General features: G+C 41.3%; 1 protein-coding gene across 1 annotated transcript in view; it reads right to left on the bottom strand.

Annotated features, from left to right (window-relative positions):
- Window positions 1–18,209, bottom strand: part of LOC150083408 (uncharacterized) — a 31,329-nt gene that overhangs the window by 11,677 nt on the left and 1,443 nt on the right. Inside the window, exons 2-3 of the mRNA XM_090378498.1 lie at window positions 7,907–7,962; window positions 5,750–5,857 (exon numbers count right to left, since the gene is read on the bottom strand). Of these exons, the coding sequence (XP_090234624.1) occupies window positions 5,750–5,857; window positions 7,907–7,962 (164 nt within the window). The remainder of the gene's footprint in view (window positions 1–5,749; window positions 5,858–7,906; window positions 7,963–18,209) is intronic.

Raw genomic sequence — 18,209 nt, 5'->3', positions numbered from 1 at the left:
AAATGATATATCTCTTTTGGGGATTACCCTGACTTCTAATCTCTCTTGGCACAAGCAAATTACAAATATTGCTTCGTCTGCATCTAAAAAACTTGGTTTTCTCTTTCGCTCTCGGCGTTACTTTTCTTCCAAACAGCTGCTCACTCTGTATAAATCGCAAATCCACCCCGCCATGGAATATTGTTCCCACATCTGGGGTGGTGCCCCCAAAACCTCTAACACGTGCCGCCACCAGCCAACATCCATATACTGTCCAACTTCTAACCCACAGAACCAACTTTTCATCTTCCTCATTTATTCATTCAACTGCCGTTTTCTGGAACAACCTTCCTTCATACGTATTTCCTGAAAATTACAATCTACAGAAGTTCAAGTCCAATATCAACAAATATCTTCTTTCGTCTTCTCAACCTCCAACCCAAGCACGGTACTGAGTACTATAGGTTCCAATACCTCTCGTGTTTGGGGTTCACATAAAAAAAAATAATAAAAAAAAATAATAAAAATGCTTCGACTTCATTTGCTGGCCATGTTCTTCGGACTCTTTGAAAGTCTTTTCTTTCTTTCATCATTCTCCGCCGGAGTGCTGCAATCTCCCGAGTCCACCAAGGGACCGCTCCCATTTGGGGGTATTTTTTCCTGATGGTTTGATTGCTTATGCCAATTATCAGTTCCGTGGTTGCATTCTGTAGGTCATGTGGGTTGTTTCGTGGATCCAGGGACGGCGTTTGTTACGAATCTCTGTAGTTAAAAGCTACAACAGGCCGCCGTAGCCTAGTGATCAGGCGCGCGGATGCATAAGTATACGTACCTTGAATGACTGCTGAATACGGTGCTGTTTCGTGTATTCTGTGTATCTTGTAAACTCCTCTGACCGTTTGGTCGTCCCGGGGTATAAACAGATTTATTTTTTTATTATTATTTTTTTTTTTACTTGTATTTCGGCCAGTCTGCCTTGGCGACTGCGTATCTGTGGCGTATTTGCTTTACTATTTTTTGCCTTGTCAGTGTTCTAGTTATTTTTCAGGTGATGACTCGGTGGTCCGAGGTCGTCCACGCTTCCTCCACCCTCCAGTCGGCCACGTGGCTTGCCAGGTTTCTAGTTGCCAGGGTAATATATATAGTGGCCTTCCAGAGGGTGTTGCAGTATGTTGGTAACTGGTGCGGCTGGTCCAATTCTGTGAACTGCGAACCCAGTATGAAATCCTCGAGCTGTTGCCCGTTTGCAGTTCCCGTTCGGTCAGCAGAGGCGCTATGCCATAGCGGGGAGCGACAGTTGATGTCCGCTCCTATAATTATTTTTTCGTTTGGTAGGGTGTTCTGGAGGTGACGTAAGTAGCTAATTGTGATCTCTATTTCCTGTCCCGGCCTGCTGTAGAGTGCAAAAACATAAAGGGAGCCCAGTGCTGTGATAATCTGGGCACAAGCAGCCCAGGCCGTACAGAGTTGGGTTATTTTGGTTGCGGTTATGTTTGCATTTATGATTAGAACCACTGCCCATGGGGTGTCCTCTTCAGTATGGATTATCTTTTATCGGAGTGGGTACCTCGCTACTCGCCCTGCTTGGACGTATGGCTCTTGCAGAATAATTACGTCTATATTTTCCTCATTAGCCTTGACCCTGATTTGGTCTGCCACGGCTTTGGCTCGCTGTGCATTTATTTGTATTATTTTGATCATTGTTTTATTATATTCTTTAGTTCCTGTCCCCATAGTTGATTCTATTTTGGTAGTTGCTCTTGGCTTTGAGATAGGTCGGGCAATTGGGGTCCCTGATTGAGTGGGCATGATCCAGCTTCGTGGACTTGCAGTTTGCACAGGCAGCTTCTTTGTCTTTGTGCGGACAATCCTTAAATCTGTGTCCCTTCTCGGTGCAATGTCCGCACGTCGGGACCGTTTGGGAGCATACGTGGGAGGAGTGGCCGAACTTGCAGCATCTAAAACATTTGGGACCTGCCACTCGTTCCCGAAAGCGATAGCTGCCCCATTCTACAAATTCTTGTCCTATCTTTTAAGACTTGCCATGCCGCTGGGCTGAGTTCAACGCTCCAACTATTATTGATTCTGCCTCTTGCCTTTATGTGGAATTTTGGAGTTATTACATCATGCGATTCCTTATCTGGTATTTCCTTTTGTATGTTTTTGTAGTATAGTTCTTCCACGAGCTGTGCGGCCGTAACTTCCGGGTTTACATCAAAGATTAATATTGATGGTTCTTTCCTTTTGGGTGGATGGGCCGTAAGACCAAGGGCGTCTATTTTAGGGTTTTCTCTTATGCTCTGTACTTCTTGTCTAGTTTCTGTTTCTATCACCAGCCCCTAAGTCTCTCATTTTTCTCATTCCTTTAATTCTCGTGTGCCGTGATATATTGCAGGTTGGGGAATAATGGCATAGTGGCATAGTAGTGTGTGTGTGTGTGTGTGTGTGTGTGTGTGTGTGTGTGTGTGTGTGTGTGGCATGTTGTATGTATATAGTATTGTGTTGGGTTCTGTTGTTTCTCTGGCTATTTGGCCGCAGGGCCCCTAGTGGGACCCTATGTCGCCCGCCACCACCACTAGGAGATAAGCCAGGCTGCCCATTATTCTCTGGCTGGACGAAGTCCAAGTTATAAAAAAAAAAAAAAAGAAAAGAAAAGAAAAAAAGGGTGAGTAAGGGTGATAGTCGAAGAATGGGAGTCAAAGCGGAGAGAAAGATGGAAGGCGTCCTCCAAAAGAGGAAGGAAGGAAGGAATGAAGGGTTAGACACTCCTGGTCGGGAAGTCCACCCGAGTCCAGTGACAGTAAAAGTTTTCAAGGCCAGAATAGTTCCATAGGAAGGAGTCAGCACGTCCTAGTAGGTCATTGGAGGGATTAGTTGTCCTGATTATCATCTGTCTCTTATGGGTTTGTTTTACGGTTGGCTCGTCTAATTTCAAAGACTGATTTCACAACTCATTAAAGGTAAGGTAGCAACGCTCATCCTGCAGCAAGAGGTGCTCATTATGCTGTGGGTTTTCCTGTATTTCGATTATTGAGTCGGAGGTCTTCGTATATAAGACAGGTGTACATAACGTGTTCCCAACTTCCTTCATCTCCACATCTTCATGGGGGGTCATTTTCCCCACCGTTGTCAGTTTGAGCTTGAAAGGCACATGTCCTGAAAGGAGGAAAGTAGCTTTTAGGCCTGGTGAATACCAGGGAAGAGAATTCAGACTAGTAAATGCAATTGATGGGATGAATTTCCTGGTAATTATACCCTTGCCAGAGATTTCCCAACTCTCTTGCCAAATTCTGGTAAGTTTTTCAGTGGTTTTCTTCTTTTCATGGCCGGGATCATTTGTGAGATGAAGGGTAATATCAGCTACATAGAGAAGTTGCATGTCAACAGTCAGTGACAGAATGGGCAAGACGAAAGATTAAGGGACTTGTAAAGTGACATGATAGTTGGCGCCACAGCGGTTATAAGTATTACGGAAACTGCACGATTCTGAAATACGTGAATAATATTCAGTCAAAGGCAACGCTGTGATCGGAATCTGCTTGTTGATGCGAAGGATACCGGCAAATGAAAATATTTGTACAGAATAAGAGAAAGGCTACAGTCAGTCAAATAAGAACCTAGTAACCTAGCTGTGTGTTCTGAAATCGCTTTCTGGTTACCACAGTAGTGACCAAAGAGGCATTTCTGAACGTAAAATACGTCGTCCCTTGTAAAGGGCGAGACATCGCAGCCGACGACTGGAAAATGTTGTCTGGTCTGACAAATCCCGATTCCTCCTATTTTACCCTGATGGAAGCACCAGAATATGCCTAATATCAGCTACATAGAGAATATGCCTAATACAGCATGAATTCACGATCCATCCTCCAGGTAACCAAAAATGCAGACTGGAGGTAGCAGGGAAGTCTTTTAGCGAGGAACATTGGGCACCTTGATACCAATGTAGCAATATTTAGTCACAGGTTATCTGTAAATTGTTTCCAATCAGGCAAATCCCTTCACGGCTGCGCCGTACCCATATACGAATGAGTTCTTCGACAGGAAGATAACACACCATGTCACAAAGTCAAAATTGTACAGAACTGGTTATAGCAACATGAGAGTGAATTAAGCCTACTGCGATTGCCTTCGTTCCACTCACCAGATCTTAACCCAATTGAGAACCTGTGGTATAAGGAGAGAAACGGGCTCTTCAGAGTAGGGATCTACAATCATCTAATCTGAAACACTGTGGGAAGCAACTGAGTCAATAAGGACCAGCATTCCTGTGTCACGCTATCACCATCTCGTTGGGTCTATGCTGCGAACTAATCCGGCAGTTATAAAGACTAAAGGGGACCTACTCGATATTAGATTGGTGCAGCTAATAAAGTAGCCACGCAGTGTAAATATTAACTAAAAATTCACAATAAAATGTTAACTCACTGTTAATTCACTGTGTAAATGTTAACTGAAAATTCACTATTTTGGCTAGTACTGGTATTAGCCAAAAAAAAACCTCTTGCAGCAGGTTTCCCTCTTCAAGAAGATGCAGATCCATCTAATCTTTGAATTTTTCTAAGATGTGCTCATTCAATAAGTAACAACTCACTTCCGACACCATGGGTCCCGTTGTGGCCTGTCTACACTGCCCGGAGAGTGTCATTAGATTAAATTAGATATAAAAAGAAATCTGGGTCCCACAGTTTTCTAGACGTACCACAGGTCCCAACGTGTGCCAGTTGAACATGCCTGAACAGTTCCTTGTTGACATCACGAGTACATAGCTTCGTGCGGTTTTCGCCAGATACGCATCCTCCCGTCCCCTCGAAATAACTGCAAACGGGATTCATCAGACCAGGCGACCCGTCTCCAATCATCCAAGATCCAGTGCCGATGATCTTTCGCCCAGTTAAGGCGTAGAGTCTTGTGTCGTGGTGTTAGCAATGGGAGTGTGGTGGGTCAGCGGGTCCTATAATCTATTGCGGCTAATGATCGCCTGATGGTCTTGGTGGAGACGTTTCTGACACCTCTCTCGTTGAAGTCGTCGGTGATTTGTGCCACTGTCGCTCACCGGTTGGCTGAAACAATGCGAGACAGACATAGACGGCCACGTTCATCCACCACTTTTATCCGCCCACAGCGCTGTCCACGATGAGATGACATTCCGAAAATGGCGTGTTCCCGATACACGCTTGACACTGTCGAACGGAGATAGTGCAATTTCTGTACCACTTCCGCGATAAACTGATCCATGCGTCGTCAGGCACCCACTATCATCCATCTTTCAAAGTCGGTTAACTCACGACGTTTATCCATACTGACATCGAATTACCGTCTATGTGAATGCAGTGATGCAGTGTACCTATATACCTGCCAAGCGATGAGTTTGTCCACTAGCGAGGGGTGACAGCGTCGCGTTTCCCAGGAACCAGGTATTCCCATGAATTCTGTTCTTTCAGTGTATATAATAATTATTGGTGTAGTCATGTATAATATATATGAGTTTAATAAAATTTATTTTTTAAGAATTTTCACCTGGTATAATAGTGTTATTTTCTTATTATATATATATTATTAATACAGTATAATACTGTATAGTATAAATTTTACCATAATAATACTTGTTGAGGGAAGTATTATCTGATAACCCTACTAATTAGTAGATAATAATTATGTTTTTAATATGTAAAAATTACTAACTTTCCTCTAACTATAAATAGTAAATTAAATAACGTAAAAGTGATTGGAAAAAAAGAAAAATAGTGAAATATCGAAAATACCGAAATACCTTTATTATTGTGGGAATATCGCGCTGACAAAAAATAAAAACAGTATCGTCTTCTCCGTTTGGGTTTAGATTATTTTCCTTAAGGCAAACTTTCTGAGCTTCCACCATCTGAAAATTTCAAGAATAATTAAGATACTTGTGTCATTATTGCCGATTCAGTAGTTTTGGTTCAATAACCTGATCAATAACCTCACACCAAAACTCTTAATTGTATTCGCCTTTTAAAATACCATTTCAAAGTTCGAAAAACATAAGAAATAACTATTACAGATATAACATCAATTATACCTAGAACACGGTGTATAAAAATTATCTTTACAAATTCAATCTTAAACTCAAAAAAAATTCTTAAACTCGGGTTTTTTGTCCAACAAACAGAAAATCTATCCCAGAACACATGCAATTTACAGACAATATTCATGGAGCAATACGTCCCGAGTTGCTGATGCTCCTAATACCCTACTACAACAACAACAACAACACAAACACATTATCGTGGCCACACTTCAAATTCACTATTAGTAAGGCCGAATGATGCGAGAAAACGAACTTTTACTGAATTAACCACAAATAAATAAATAATAATTCAAATGAAACATAATATTCATACTATTCTCATTCAAAATCATCCAATTTTGCTTTAAAATTAGTCAGATTCATTGCCTCCACCACATTGGGAGGTAACTCATTCCATTGTTCGACAACCCGCTGCCATCAGTGAACTTCATGAGATCCAACCTTCTGTTATTCCCTGAGCTCTTATATTTCTCTTCCCTGGTTCGTGTCTCACCTACGAAGAAGAACAGATCTGATCTTCTTCATTCATTTTATTCAATCCCCTCACTGCCCTAAACACCTCAATTAAATCTCCCCTTAGATGTCTAGTGGTTAACCTTTGCTGTCTACAACTAAGCCGTTTTTCATATGTACATCTCTTTGCCCTCGTCACCGATCTGGTTCCTTCTCTCCAGAAGTTCTGTCTTTTTGAGGTGCGGTCTCCAGAGCTGAATACAGTATTCCAAATGCGGTCTAACTTTCTCCCTATTATCAACTCCTATGAATCAGTGACAGGTCACTATGAGCCTTTCTAGTCTCCTGTTTACATTGCATGGAAAATTTCTCTCGTTATACAGATATTATCCGTTTATCATGCAACCCATTGACGAACGGTGTAAGTAAAGTAACCATAGCAACAGGGCACATGATGTCATCAGATGTGCTATGGCTTCGTGAGTAATAAATCAAATATCATCACGCTTTTCAACGTTCCTTGTTTTTATAACTGTCTCTATCTAAAATTCTTGCATCCAAGTCGCTTGACAGAGGATTTAACGCAAAAGCTCTACATGAAGTATTTTCAGTTGTGAATATTGGTGCTTTTTTTTAATATTCTCGAAAATTAAAGTTACCCGTTTCTTATTGGAGCAATCATCTTGGCATTTGTTTTGTGGACTATACCTGATTATAAGGATTTAGATTGTTAGCTGCAAGTTGCTCGACATATATTGTGAATATACGAGTATTTCGTCACAAAGTTCTTGATGTTCACAGTGCCTGCTTACCCACCGATGGGACCTCAAAAAATGGTATGGGTATCGAAATTCTGGTAATGGCCTGCACTTGAAATATAGTAGCAATATACTTTACCACTGGAGCTATAGTCTTCTTGTGCAATAATATTTTATGGCTCTTATAGCATGAGGCTTTGCCCTAAATTTGCCCTAAAAAGAGGTAGAAAGCCAGATGGCCACAAATCGCAGATCAGATTTTGAATGTCAAGAAGCATCAAGGTACGTCAGTGTAACAAATCATGGAATTACAATGAGAAACTCGAAGGATTAAATAAAGCTAAGGATTTAGAGCGATTTCACATTTGACTCAATTTTTAATATTGATTGACACTGAAATATTTAGAAGATAGATTTTGGTGTCATATATATTTTCTATTTCGGTGTTAGACATATATCTATAGAGGATACATTTCCATGGACCTCTCTATGAGTATAATTGATAAGCCAAGTTTCATAGAGAATCATGAATCAATTTCACTAAATAAAATATCAAAAATTATTGCAAAATTTTCCATTATCATCCGTGACTTCGCATTTTAAACTATAAATAATGGATCGACTACTTGAAAAAGAATTCAGTACTTACTTCTTGGGGAACGGCACTAGCACATCGTACACCAAGGCTTTTCATTTCCACAGATCCTTAAAGATTAAAATATAATCTCATTTATACGGTGAAATAATTCACATATCATACCTTAAAACTTTTTTTTCAATGAACTTAAGTCTATAAAAAAGTATAAATTACTATTATAACAGTTTATTATAAACATAAAATTTCGAAAGCTTCGGTATGGGAAAGCATAGAAGGAAATCCAGTTTGTGTTTTTTTAAAAGCACATCAATAATATTAGTGATGGGAAATCCTAGGATTTAATTCTTTGATATTAGGGAATTTCATCCATTAAGTTGAACTCGATATCCTGGATCGTGAATTTCTTGTTTTTCAAGGAAATCGCGCCAACCAGACGCTGAAATCTCGAGATCATATATCTTAAATTTGCGTTTCTAAGATCATCCGAGAGGTAAACTGAACGCCGCTAATCTAATTGGTTTTGCTTTCTTTTTTCTTCTTATTATTCGTGACTGTTCCAGTTCCTAGATATAAGAATATCCCACGAAGGTATTACATAACTAGTCAATCCATTCCTTGAAATGAAAGACATTCGATAAGATATGCGTGCTACTTAACAATCAAAATATAACCTTACACTAAAATGCATTACTGTGACCACAGTCGATTGTGAGCACCGGAAACCTATATCGGCGTTCACCATTTTTATAGGGCCTCCAATTTTATTATCTATGTAACTGGACGAAATACACTGCTCAACAAAAGTAAAGGAACAAAATGTTTTTCATGAATATTTTATTGTGAACATTCGAAGGCGAATATTTTATATAATAGGCATCCTGGCATGCAAATTCCGAGTATCAATATCCAATAGTGTGTGAGAAGGGAAGCTAGATCTACCACCTTACAGAGCCGCACATTATGCAAATTATTCAGGTTGCGACCACATTACTTCATTTCCATTTTTTTTTGGCTTGCTCAGTGGGATAGCCACATCTCCAGTACTCAGGATGGCAAGTCATCGTCGTTTAGATGATTCTTTAAGATGGTGGGCCGTTGAACGACATGAAGTCGGGCAGTCACCTTTAGAGAAGTACTGCTTATTTGTAGTATAGCACTGAGCAACTCGTAACGAGCTTCACTGCTTGAGAGATTAATGCCATTGAAAGGACCTTTCGTTTCTTTCACGCTTCGGTTTCATAAAAAAACGAAGCCTTATTACACAAATAGTGAGTTTATGAAATAATAAAATATTATATATTTTTTAAAAATATACTGAGACAGTAAACAACACAAGAAAATGACTTTATTTTCTTGACAAGAAAAGAAAGTTATTTACAGTGTGAATTCAAATATATTTATATATATATATATGAAAACCCCAAACAGAAGAAGCATTAGAACCTATAGTACTTAGTACCGTGCATGAGTTGGAGGTTGAGATGAGAAAGAAGATATTTGTTGACTTGAACTTCTCCATATTGTAATTTTCTGGAAACACGTATGAAGGAAGGTTGTTCCAGAAAACGGAAGTTAAATGAATAAATGAGGAAGGAAAAAAACTGATTTCTGTGCATTTCATGTTGGACAGTAAAAGAATGTTGACTGGTTGTGGCACATGTTCAAACTGCTTTGAAAGCAAGAACGGGAATTATAGAAGCCACTTCAGAAGAACAGTGCCCATGGAAGTATCTACAGAAAAGGAATGCAGCAGAAACAGACATATGAGACATGTCCCCAGAGAGGTTCTGGGGGAAACCACCCCAAATGTGGGAACAATATTCCATGGTTGGGTGGATTTGCGATTTGTACAGAGTGAACAGCTGTTTGTTTTTTAAATGCAGAGAAAGCAATGTTTCTAATGTGCATATGCCAAGAGAGATTATAAGTCAGGGTAATCCCCCAAAAGAGATATATGATCTTGCCCAGAAATCGGAGTGCCATCGTATATAAGCAAAGGAGCAGAAGATTCCTATTTGCGAGATATAAGACAGGATTGAGTTTTAGAAGGATTTAAATCAACTAAATTATCTTTGCCCCAATGAAGAATTACCAGGAGATCGGCATTTAAGGAATTAGTAGCGGATATTCGAGAAGTTGAAGCTGTTTGAGCAGGGCAAGGTTTCTCAAACTGGAATGGTGGAATGCAATGTGCAATCATCAGCAAAATTAATGATAGAATTTCCGGTCAATGAAAGAAGGTCATTAATATACAAGAGAAAAAGAGTGGGAGAAAGAAGTGAACCTTGAGGAATACCAGCATTAGTGGAGAAGTCAGAAGACAGAGAGCTATCTATCACCACCCGCAGTGAGGGGTCAGAGAGAAAACCGGATACTCAATTACGAAAAACAGTTGGCAAACCCTAAGATGTATGCTTATTTAGAAGACCTTTAGGCCAAACACGATCAAAAGCCTTTGAAATGTGAAAAGCAACTGCTTGAGTTTCACCAAACATTTCCATTGAATTTGTCCACATATGGGTAATATAAACAAGAATATCACCAGTGGATTGACACTAACCAGAATATCACCAATGGATCGAATCCAAACTGGCGATCGTTGATCAGATGCTGGGGGGGGGGGGGGTTCTAGAGAGCTTAAGAGTTGACAGTTAATTGATTTCTCCATTACTCCATTAATTGCTGGAACAAACTTCCATCTGTCGCTGTGGAAGTTGATATATTAAATAAATTTAAGGAGGAATTGGACAGGCATTTGGAGGGAATGGTGTGGTTTTTTTTGGTTTTTTTTTTTGGCTGATGCTGCATAAGCTCATACGCTTGCTTTCTTGTATCACATGCCGCTACTACTACTACTATATAACAATAAAATTTCCGTTTAAAGAAACTATCAACCAATATCTCACATAGTTCAGTTTATGAGTCTATAAGTTCGGGATACAAAACTGGAACACACTTACGTTTCAAACCGGACTGCTACTTCCAATTCATTTTTCACTGGCAGACAGGCTTCCCACATCTGTTTCCCATTTTTTTTTTCTAGGACTCTTGGACTGGGCCCTCTTTCCACGTAGATTTCTTGATTCACCCATCTGCGTACCTCGCTCAATATCTACGGGCCGGATCTAGACACATGTGCAGATCTTCAGAAATGCAGCATGCGATTACGTTGCTAGATTCGCCGATCACCCGACTGAGGGCCAACTTCATTTTCACTTTAAACTTTAAAGCACGTTTCCCACTCGTCCGCACGCACTTCCCACAAAACATCACCTGTCCGCACGTCCTCGCCTTCTCTTCCCTCACTACCCCCCCCCACCTTTTATTTTCCTTTTTTTTCTTCATCTTAGACCCCCCACCCTTCTCTCTTCCCGAACCTCAACTCTCACTCGAACCCGAACTCACTCTAACTCTTCATGTCCTCACCTCCTCTCTGCCTCACTACTATTTTTTTCTTTTTCTTCTTCATTTTACATCCAGAATTTCCGAACTCCGAGCTCGAACTCTAACTCGAACCCCAACAACTAACTCCCACAACCCTTGAACTCTCCTCTGAACCCCTTTTTTTTTATCAAGTTTGGAACTCCTCCCACAGGACTCTCAACCAATCCCAATACTACACTAAATTTCTCACTCTTTCATATTTGCTAAAAAAAAAAAAACTTAGCACACTCGTCTCCCTCGTCTCCCTTGTTCAACAAACCAAACTCCACTCTTGTAATTTTCTTGTTTTCTTGTTTATTTTCGCACGACAACAATACAACTCTTTCACGTATGCCAAGCGCCTCCAAAAGTAGCTATTTTCGTGTTTACCTAAGGTTCGACAATCGTTGCCCCTTACCTAAATCGCCACACTAGCGAGGTCTTTCGATGCAAACGCTAGACTGTCCCGTCACTTGCTGTATTCGCCCAGCTTTGAGGCATAGATCAAAGCGTCCTTAATAACTGTATATAGCCATCCAACAACTAGCTCCCAATCACCTATAATGTTTCAGCCTGCTTCTCTAAGTCATTACTCGATGTGTTCCCATTCTCTTCTCTTCTCCTTGCTGACCTGGATACATCCTTCTCATCCAGGTGGGATTTAAACGCAAACCTTGGTCAATGCAAATTCGGGTCGCCACTCCCGAGTAGGACCTGCTGACGACGAATCTCCGTCGTGGGATTTATATGCTGTCATGATAACCTCTTCTGGGGGTCAGGATTGATACCTGTCATATGGGCTTCTTATGGTACTCCCATGGGAGCATCTGTCTCCCATTACTTTCTCCCCCTGGAGCCAGTTGGAGGGGATGGACAGATGGTGTGGGAATTTTTTTTTTTTTCTTTTTCTTCTTCATCTTACATCCACAATTTCCGAACTCCGAACTTGAAATCTAACTAGAAAAAATCATCAACTTATAAAGCATCAGACAAAAAAGTCTGATGCTTTATAAGCTTGCTTTCTTGAATCATTTGCCACTAATAATACTAATTTGGTTTTATTTTGGAAACGTCACAGTATGGATTCTGTACAATTTTGAATCTGGTTTCCATCTCTAGTAGGTCCCCTTCGCCGTAGCCTGCTCTTATTTAACTATATTCTGACCCACCTCTCTTCACTATTTCCTTATTCATTCTTCCATTTTTTTTCTTTTTTTATTTTTGTAAATTTTCTGCCAGGGTTGCCTGAGCTTTCTGTCAGGAAGCTCAGGCAACCCTGGCAGAGCCAGCCAAAGTATAATGGGCAGCCTGGCTAACCTCCCAGTGGTGGTGGTGGTGGCGAGCAACGTAGGTCCCACTAGTGGCCCTGCGGCCAAGAAGCCAGAGACACAACAACAGAACACAATACTACTCTGACACAAACCAGACATTACACTTTTTCTGGCTTTTACAGAGATTCTGTACTTCTCCACAAAGTACCATGGCGCAGATGTGGGAAAGCACCGGAGGCGCCGTCCACAAAACACTATGCCACCTGTATCAAGCGGCCCCATTGTTTCCCGCTTCTAGTACCCTTTTCTCGCTTCTTTGCAAATTGCCACTCATTCCCTAATGTTTGCCACTGTTTTGTTTACTCTCGGTTCACTCTGTTTATATTATTTGTTACTTCTTGTCTCCATTTATCTTCTATTTAATTCATACATTCATAACCTCCTTATTTATAATCCAGCATTTAAACATTAAAATTTATCATATTAAAGTTAATATTCAAACCTTAATAATTCCTAATTTCCTCTGCCCTTCATGAATTTAATTCAGATTAAAAAAAAATTATATTCATTATATTTGTAAGAGGCAGTTTTGCAGTTTTCTTCGTTTTGCTCAGACCACACACACGTGACCGGGCACAAATTCAAATTGAGGAAGGATGGTTACAAGATAGATGTGAAGAAGTTTGCCTTCAGCCAGCAGGTAGTTGATTGTTGCAACAAACTTCTATCTGTTTTTCTGGAAGTGAGTAAAATGAATGAATTCAAGGAAGAACTAGACAAACTATTGCAGGGAATGGACAGATGGTGTGGGAAGATTTTTTTTTTTTTTTTTTTGTCGGATGCTTTATAAGCTATGGACTCTGTACCACTTTGAATCTAGTTCAGGTAGACATCAACCATAGCATCGTTGCATTCTTCTATGATAGTATATTTGAGTTTGGTTATGGATTTAAATTTATTTATTTAGAACTCTCGGAGACCCTCCCTTTTGTCTAGCCATGACAGATTTGCAACATTGTTTTTTTTCGAATTAAATGGAATTTATCGTAGCACTGTGACAAGGTTATGTATGATTCTGGCAGACGCTTCGATCTGTACAAAGTCCATGATAGACGTATACCAAGGGTTCAGCTGTCCTGAGCCTTACACAATCGACTGTATACTTCGCATGAAGTGATTCTGCACGTTTTTAAGTTCTATAATCGTGCAAAATCACTTCATACATATGCCCTGGCCTTGCCATTCTGAGGACTGTCCAAATACTTTTAGCAATATAGTACATAAACGTTAGTAAAATGCTATTTATATGTAAGGTATTTCAGTGAAATGCCTCATATAATTATGTATATATGGGGGTATTTCATATACTATAGGAACTGTAAAATAAAATCACTTAAAACGTGCGCTGAACTATCCGGAAAAAAAAATGCCGAAATAAATATTAATACAAAGGCGCAGAACTGTGAACTGCGATATTTATGACATTGTGTAAAGCTGGCGTATGACAAACCAATTATAAAACATCCGCTGATCAACACACTGTAGTTGCCTTCTTTCAGTTGGCGACTTGATATAACACCACGTGAAAAATCTTAAAATCATTTTTATAATTCACTTTGCTTTTTATTGTGAATGTCATTAGTGTCACTAAAGACTTTGAAGACCTCTACTTTTAAACCTCTGGCATTGACAGTGTTCTGTTTCACATCCACAATGTATAGCACGCGGAGATGGGGGAAACCCCTGGTGCCGTTTGACACTAAACACACTCTACACTCCACTCTAAAGACTTTGAAAATGAGACTAACTTTCAAGCCCTTCAAATCTTTACCAACAACGTCTTCAGCAGAAGAATGCAGATGCTTCACCATACTGGATAATTCAACAAGCTCTTGCCGACTTGAATTCTTTTGATCTCTGAGATTGTTCAGAGATGTCAACCACTGGTGTTTTTTTTTTTATTATTTTATTTATTTATTATTATTATGAATTTATATATATTTATTATTTTTTTATTTATTTTTTTTATTTTTTTATTTTATTATTATTTTTTTTATTATTTTCTTTCTGCTGGTACTCAGGACTGGGCATCCTGAGTAGGGGATTGCTGGCATCCACTGGTATTGCACTACCTCCAGTGGATGCAGGATTTTAGCGCACTACTGAGGCGCAGATAGTTAGGTAATGTCCGGCTCCACGTGCCTTGGAACGGGCATCAGTTGCTCAAGGGTTGGCTGTTCACATTTCAGGCCCTGGTTACACAGATTCTGCAGTCAACACAGAGACAATTTGCGGAGATGGACCCAGGTCCTGGAGCCGCTACAAACAGGCCACATACATACACGCATACATAAATGTCATTGAGTGTGCATACATGCATTTCTTTTACTTTTCAGTCTTGAGAGTTTTGTTGTGTTTTACAATTTTGTAAGAAAAGCTCCATTTTCTGCTGGAGTTTCTTACACAGGTTCGAATGATTGTAAATAGTGTGTTTATGTATTTTTGTATTTATGTAAATAAAAAAAAAAAATAGCACTGTCAGTTGTATATGTATGAAATGGATGAAACCTTGATCCCACGACCAACGCCGGCATTCAACCGATCTGTGAACAAGTCGGTAGAGACCTTGTCCCTGGATGTACCTCCTGGTGGAGCTACTGTCGGGATGCTGTCCTGAACCTACTGACCTAGCCACTCTGCAGTCACACTGCACACATGCCATATTGGCGATTCGTGCCGGCTCCTTCGTCCGGCCCTTTCTACCCTACCCCGGTGGGGGGACAGGGTCATACGACATCACCCTACGCAATCGAGAGATATCACACATATACATATATGTGTAACAAAAAAAAATTCTTTTTTTAGGTCCTAGCCACTGAAATCTCAGGAAATTGGGTGGCAGGACCTGCCAGAGTGAACTATAGACTATTGGGTACCTGGTCTGCCTCCACGGGGCGTAAGTGGGGCAACATTGGGCCTCAGCAGAAGTCCAGCGGCTAAATGGCCAGAATAACAACGGTACAAAACACCACATTTCCATAAACCGCTCTCAAGACACTGCTGGATAAAGTAGAAGCCTGTACTACCAAATATTTTCTTGTTATCAGTATTGACTTCGCGGGGGTGTTTGACGCCATCTGGTGGCCGAGCGTCGTCGCGAGACTTAGGCGAGCTGGAGTGCCTCTAAACCTGTATAACACAATCAGGAGTTACCTAACACAGAGAACGATCGAAGTACATGCACCGTATAGAAAGCTAACTAGACAAATCCACAGGGGGTGCCCGCAGGGCTCTGTCCTAGGACCCCTGTTATGGAATATGATTTTAGATGAATTCCTGGCCCTTGATATTGGCGAAGTCGGCGCCCAGGCCTTCGCCGATGATTTGATACTAACTATTGCTGCTGACTCACGAGCACAGATCGAAGAAAAAGGCAACCACGTGATAGGTATTTTGCGAAACTGGGCTAAAATTTGCTTTGCGAAAATTGCCTGCGGATTTCTCCAAGTAAGACTGCTCGGTACTCCTGAAGGGCAGACTCGATCTTGCCAGACCACTGCAAGTGAAAATCCAAGGCACCACAATAAAACTTGCTACAGAAATCAAATATCTCGGAATCATCATTGACAAAAATCTGTCTTTTCAGCCCCATCTAAAGTACATTAAACAAAAGATACGGAAATATTCTGCATTGGTCGCAAGAGTGACCAGGAGGGACTGGGGGCTAAACAAACGGACCCTGTCCCTCTACTACAAATCTACCTTTATCACGGTCATCACATATGCTTCACCAGTTTGGTACAAAAAGGTAACCACAGTGGTAAATAGAAGAACCTTGGACAGCATCCAGCGGTCAATAATTCTGACAATCACAGGAGCTGTCTCCACAGTCAGCACACATGCACTCCAGGTTCTGGCCGGAGTCCTCCCGCTGGACTTGGAAATCATCAGATGCGCCCTGACATATAATATGGCAAAAGAAATACCGTGTATTATCCTGAACTTCACTTTGTATCTCGTCAACAACAGGAAGCTTGAAAAAACCAGACTGCTCGACCACCTCCGACAGGAATGGCAGGATCGGTGGACAGAATCCACTAAAGGGCAAATCACCAAGAAGTTCCTCCCTAGCGTAAACATAGTCTTTCCAAAACCCCCGAGTTGGTTCCAACCGGAACTCCACGTCACCTTTCTGCTCACAGGGCACGGGCCATTTAATGCAAAACTATCTAGCTTCCGAATCATTGAGGATCCCCGTTGCCTCAGTGGCCACGAGGAGACATGGCAACATCTCATGTATGACTGCGACCAGTATGAGGATCTGCGATGCAGGCTCACCACTGCTATCATCTACTTCCCGCAGAACATGGAACAGCATCTTCTCGACTCGGAACAAGAATACAAAGCCCTTACCATTTTTGCACAGAAACTCTTTGCTAGAAGGCGAGCACTTACAGCAAACCACCATGCACAGCACCCGGAAGCTTATGATGAATCCCAAAACCAGGACTAGAGAAAACCGGAATACACAAGAAAACTGTACCAAATAACCCACAACCACGAACATGACCATCATTTAGCCTTGTTCACGAGGGAACTGACAACCAGGAAGACCTACGTCTGAACCAGAGACAAACTGACACAGGACTTGATATGAACTGGCTACAAATTATTTGCACTGGACCACTAACTGGATGACTAAACCAAATGACCAACGAACGAACTAAGAAAATGATATCACCAGGACCCAATGCTGCATCCTCATAACATGCACAATAGGCGACCTGAACAGGTTACATGACCAACAATAGGACAAGACTGCTCATGTATGACCCTGGGACTGGGATTTGACTCCTACATTGAAAAAGATCACCAAAGAAGATCCGGTTCAGATCGCTTGGACCCCCACGTGCTCACAACTGTCAATGCCTGATAGCATTGACAGTTGTGAGCACGTGGATATCTGTACCGGGCTCCCTTGCCTGGTACCTTTACTCCCATTCCCCTGGTGGGGAGGTGGAGACAGTCTTGTCTCCTCTCCACCCCTGCCAACCCTGATTCTTCTCCTGGTGGGGCTTGGGCCTGCCTCACTGAAAATCCTGGGGTCGCCTTCTGTATCGTCCCCATACTTCTGTATTTCCCCCCAGCCTTCACTCTCCCCCCTACTCTGCCTAATGCGCCAGCGTATAACCCCATACAAACTGCAAAAACTTAACTTCGTCCAAATTAAACCGCATAAACCTCAATTGGCTTTTCTAATTCCAGCGCTCACCCCTACCGAGTTTTTTTTTAGGCTCTAGTCACTGAAATCTCAGGAAACTAGGTGGCAGGGCCTGCCAGAGTAAAATTTCATTCTGTGTACCTGGTCTGCCTCCACGAGGCCAAGTGTGGGCAACGTTGGGCCTTAGTAGGGGTCCAGCGGCTAAACGGCCAGATGAACAACGATACACAACACTACACATATACAAAATCCACACACTTTTAAAGCTCTGGCCTTCCCAGTGAACTAGTACACCTACAATGAAAGCAACGCGGAGATGGGGAAACCCCTGGTGCCGTTAGACATCAATACACTTTACACTTTACACGATCCATACACTTTTAAATCTCTGGCGTTCCCAGTGAACTAGTACACCCATAATAAAAGCAACGCGGAGATG

The sequence above is a fragment of the Mastigoproctus giganteus genome, chromosome 7, assembly GCF_048544385.1.
Source record: "Mastigoproctus giganteus isolate SK-2022 chromosome 7, ASM4854438v1, whole genome shotgun sequence".
Classification (NCBI taxonomy): Eukaryota; Metazoa; Arthropoda; class Arachnida; order Uropygi; family Thelyphonidae; genus Mastigoproctus; species Mastigoproctus giganteus.
Note: the sequence above shows the minus strand (reverse complement) of the source record. Positions and strands in the feature narration are given on the sequence as shown.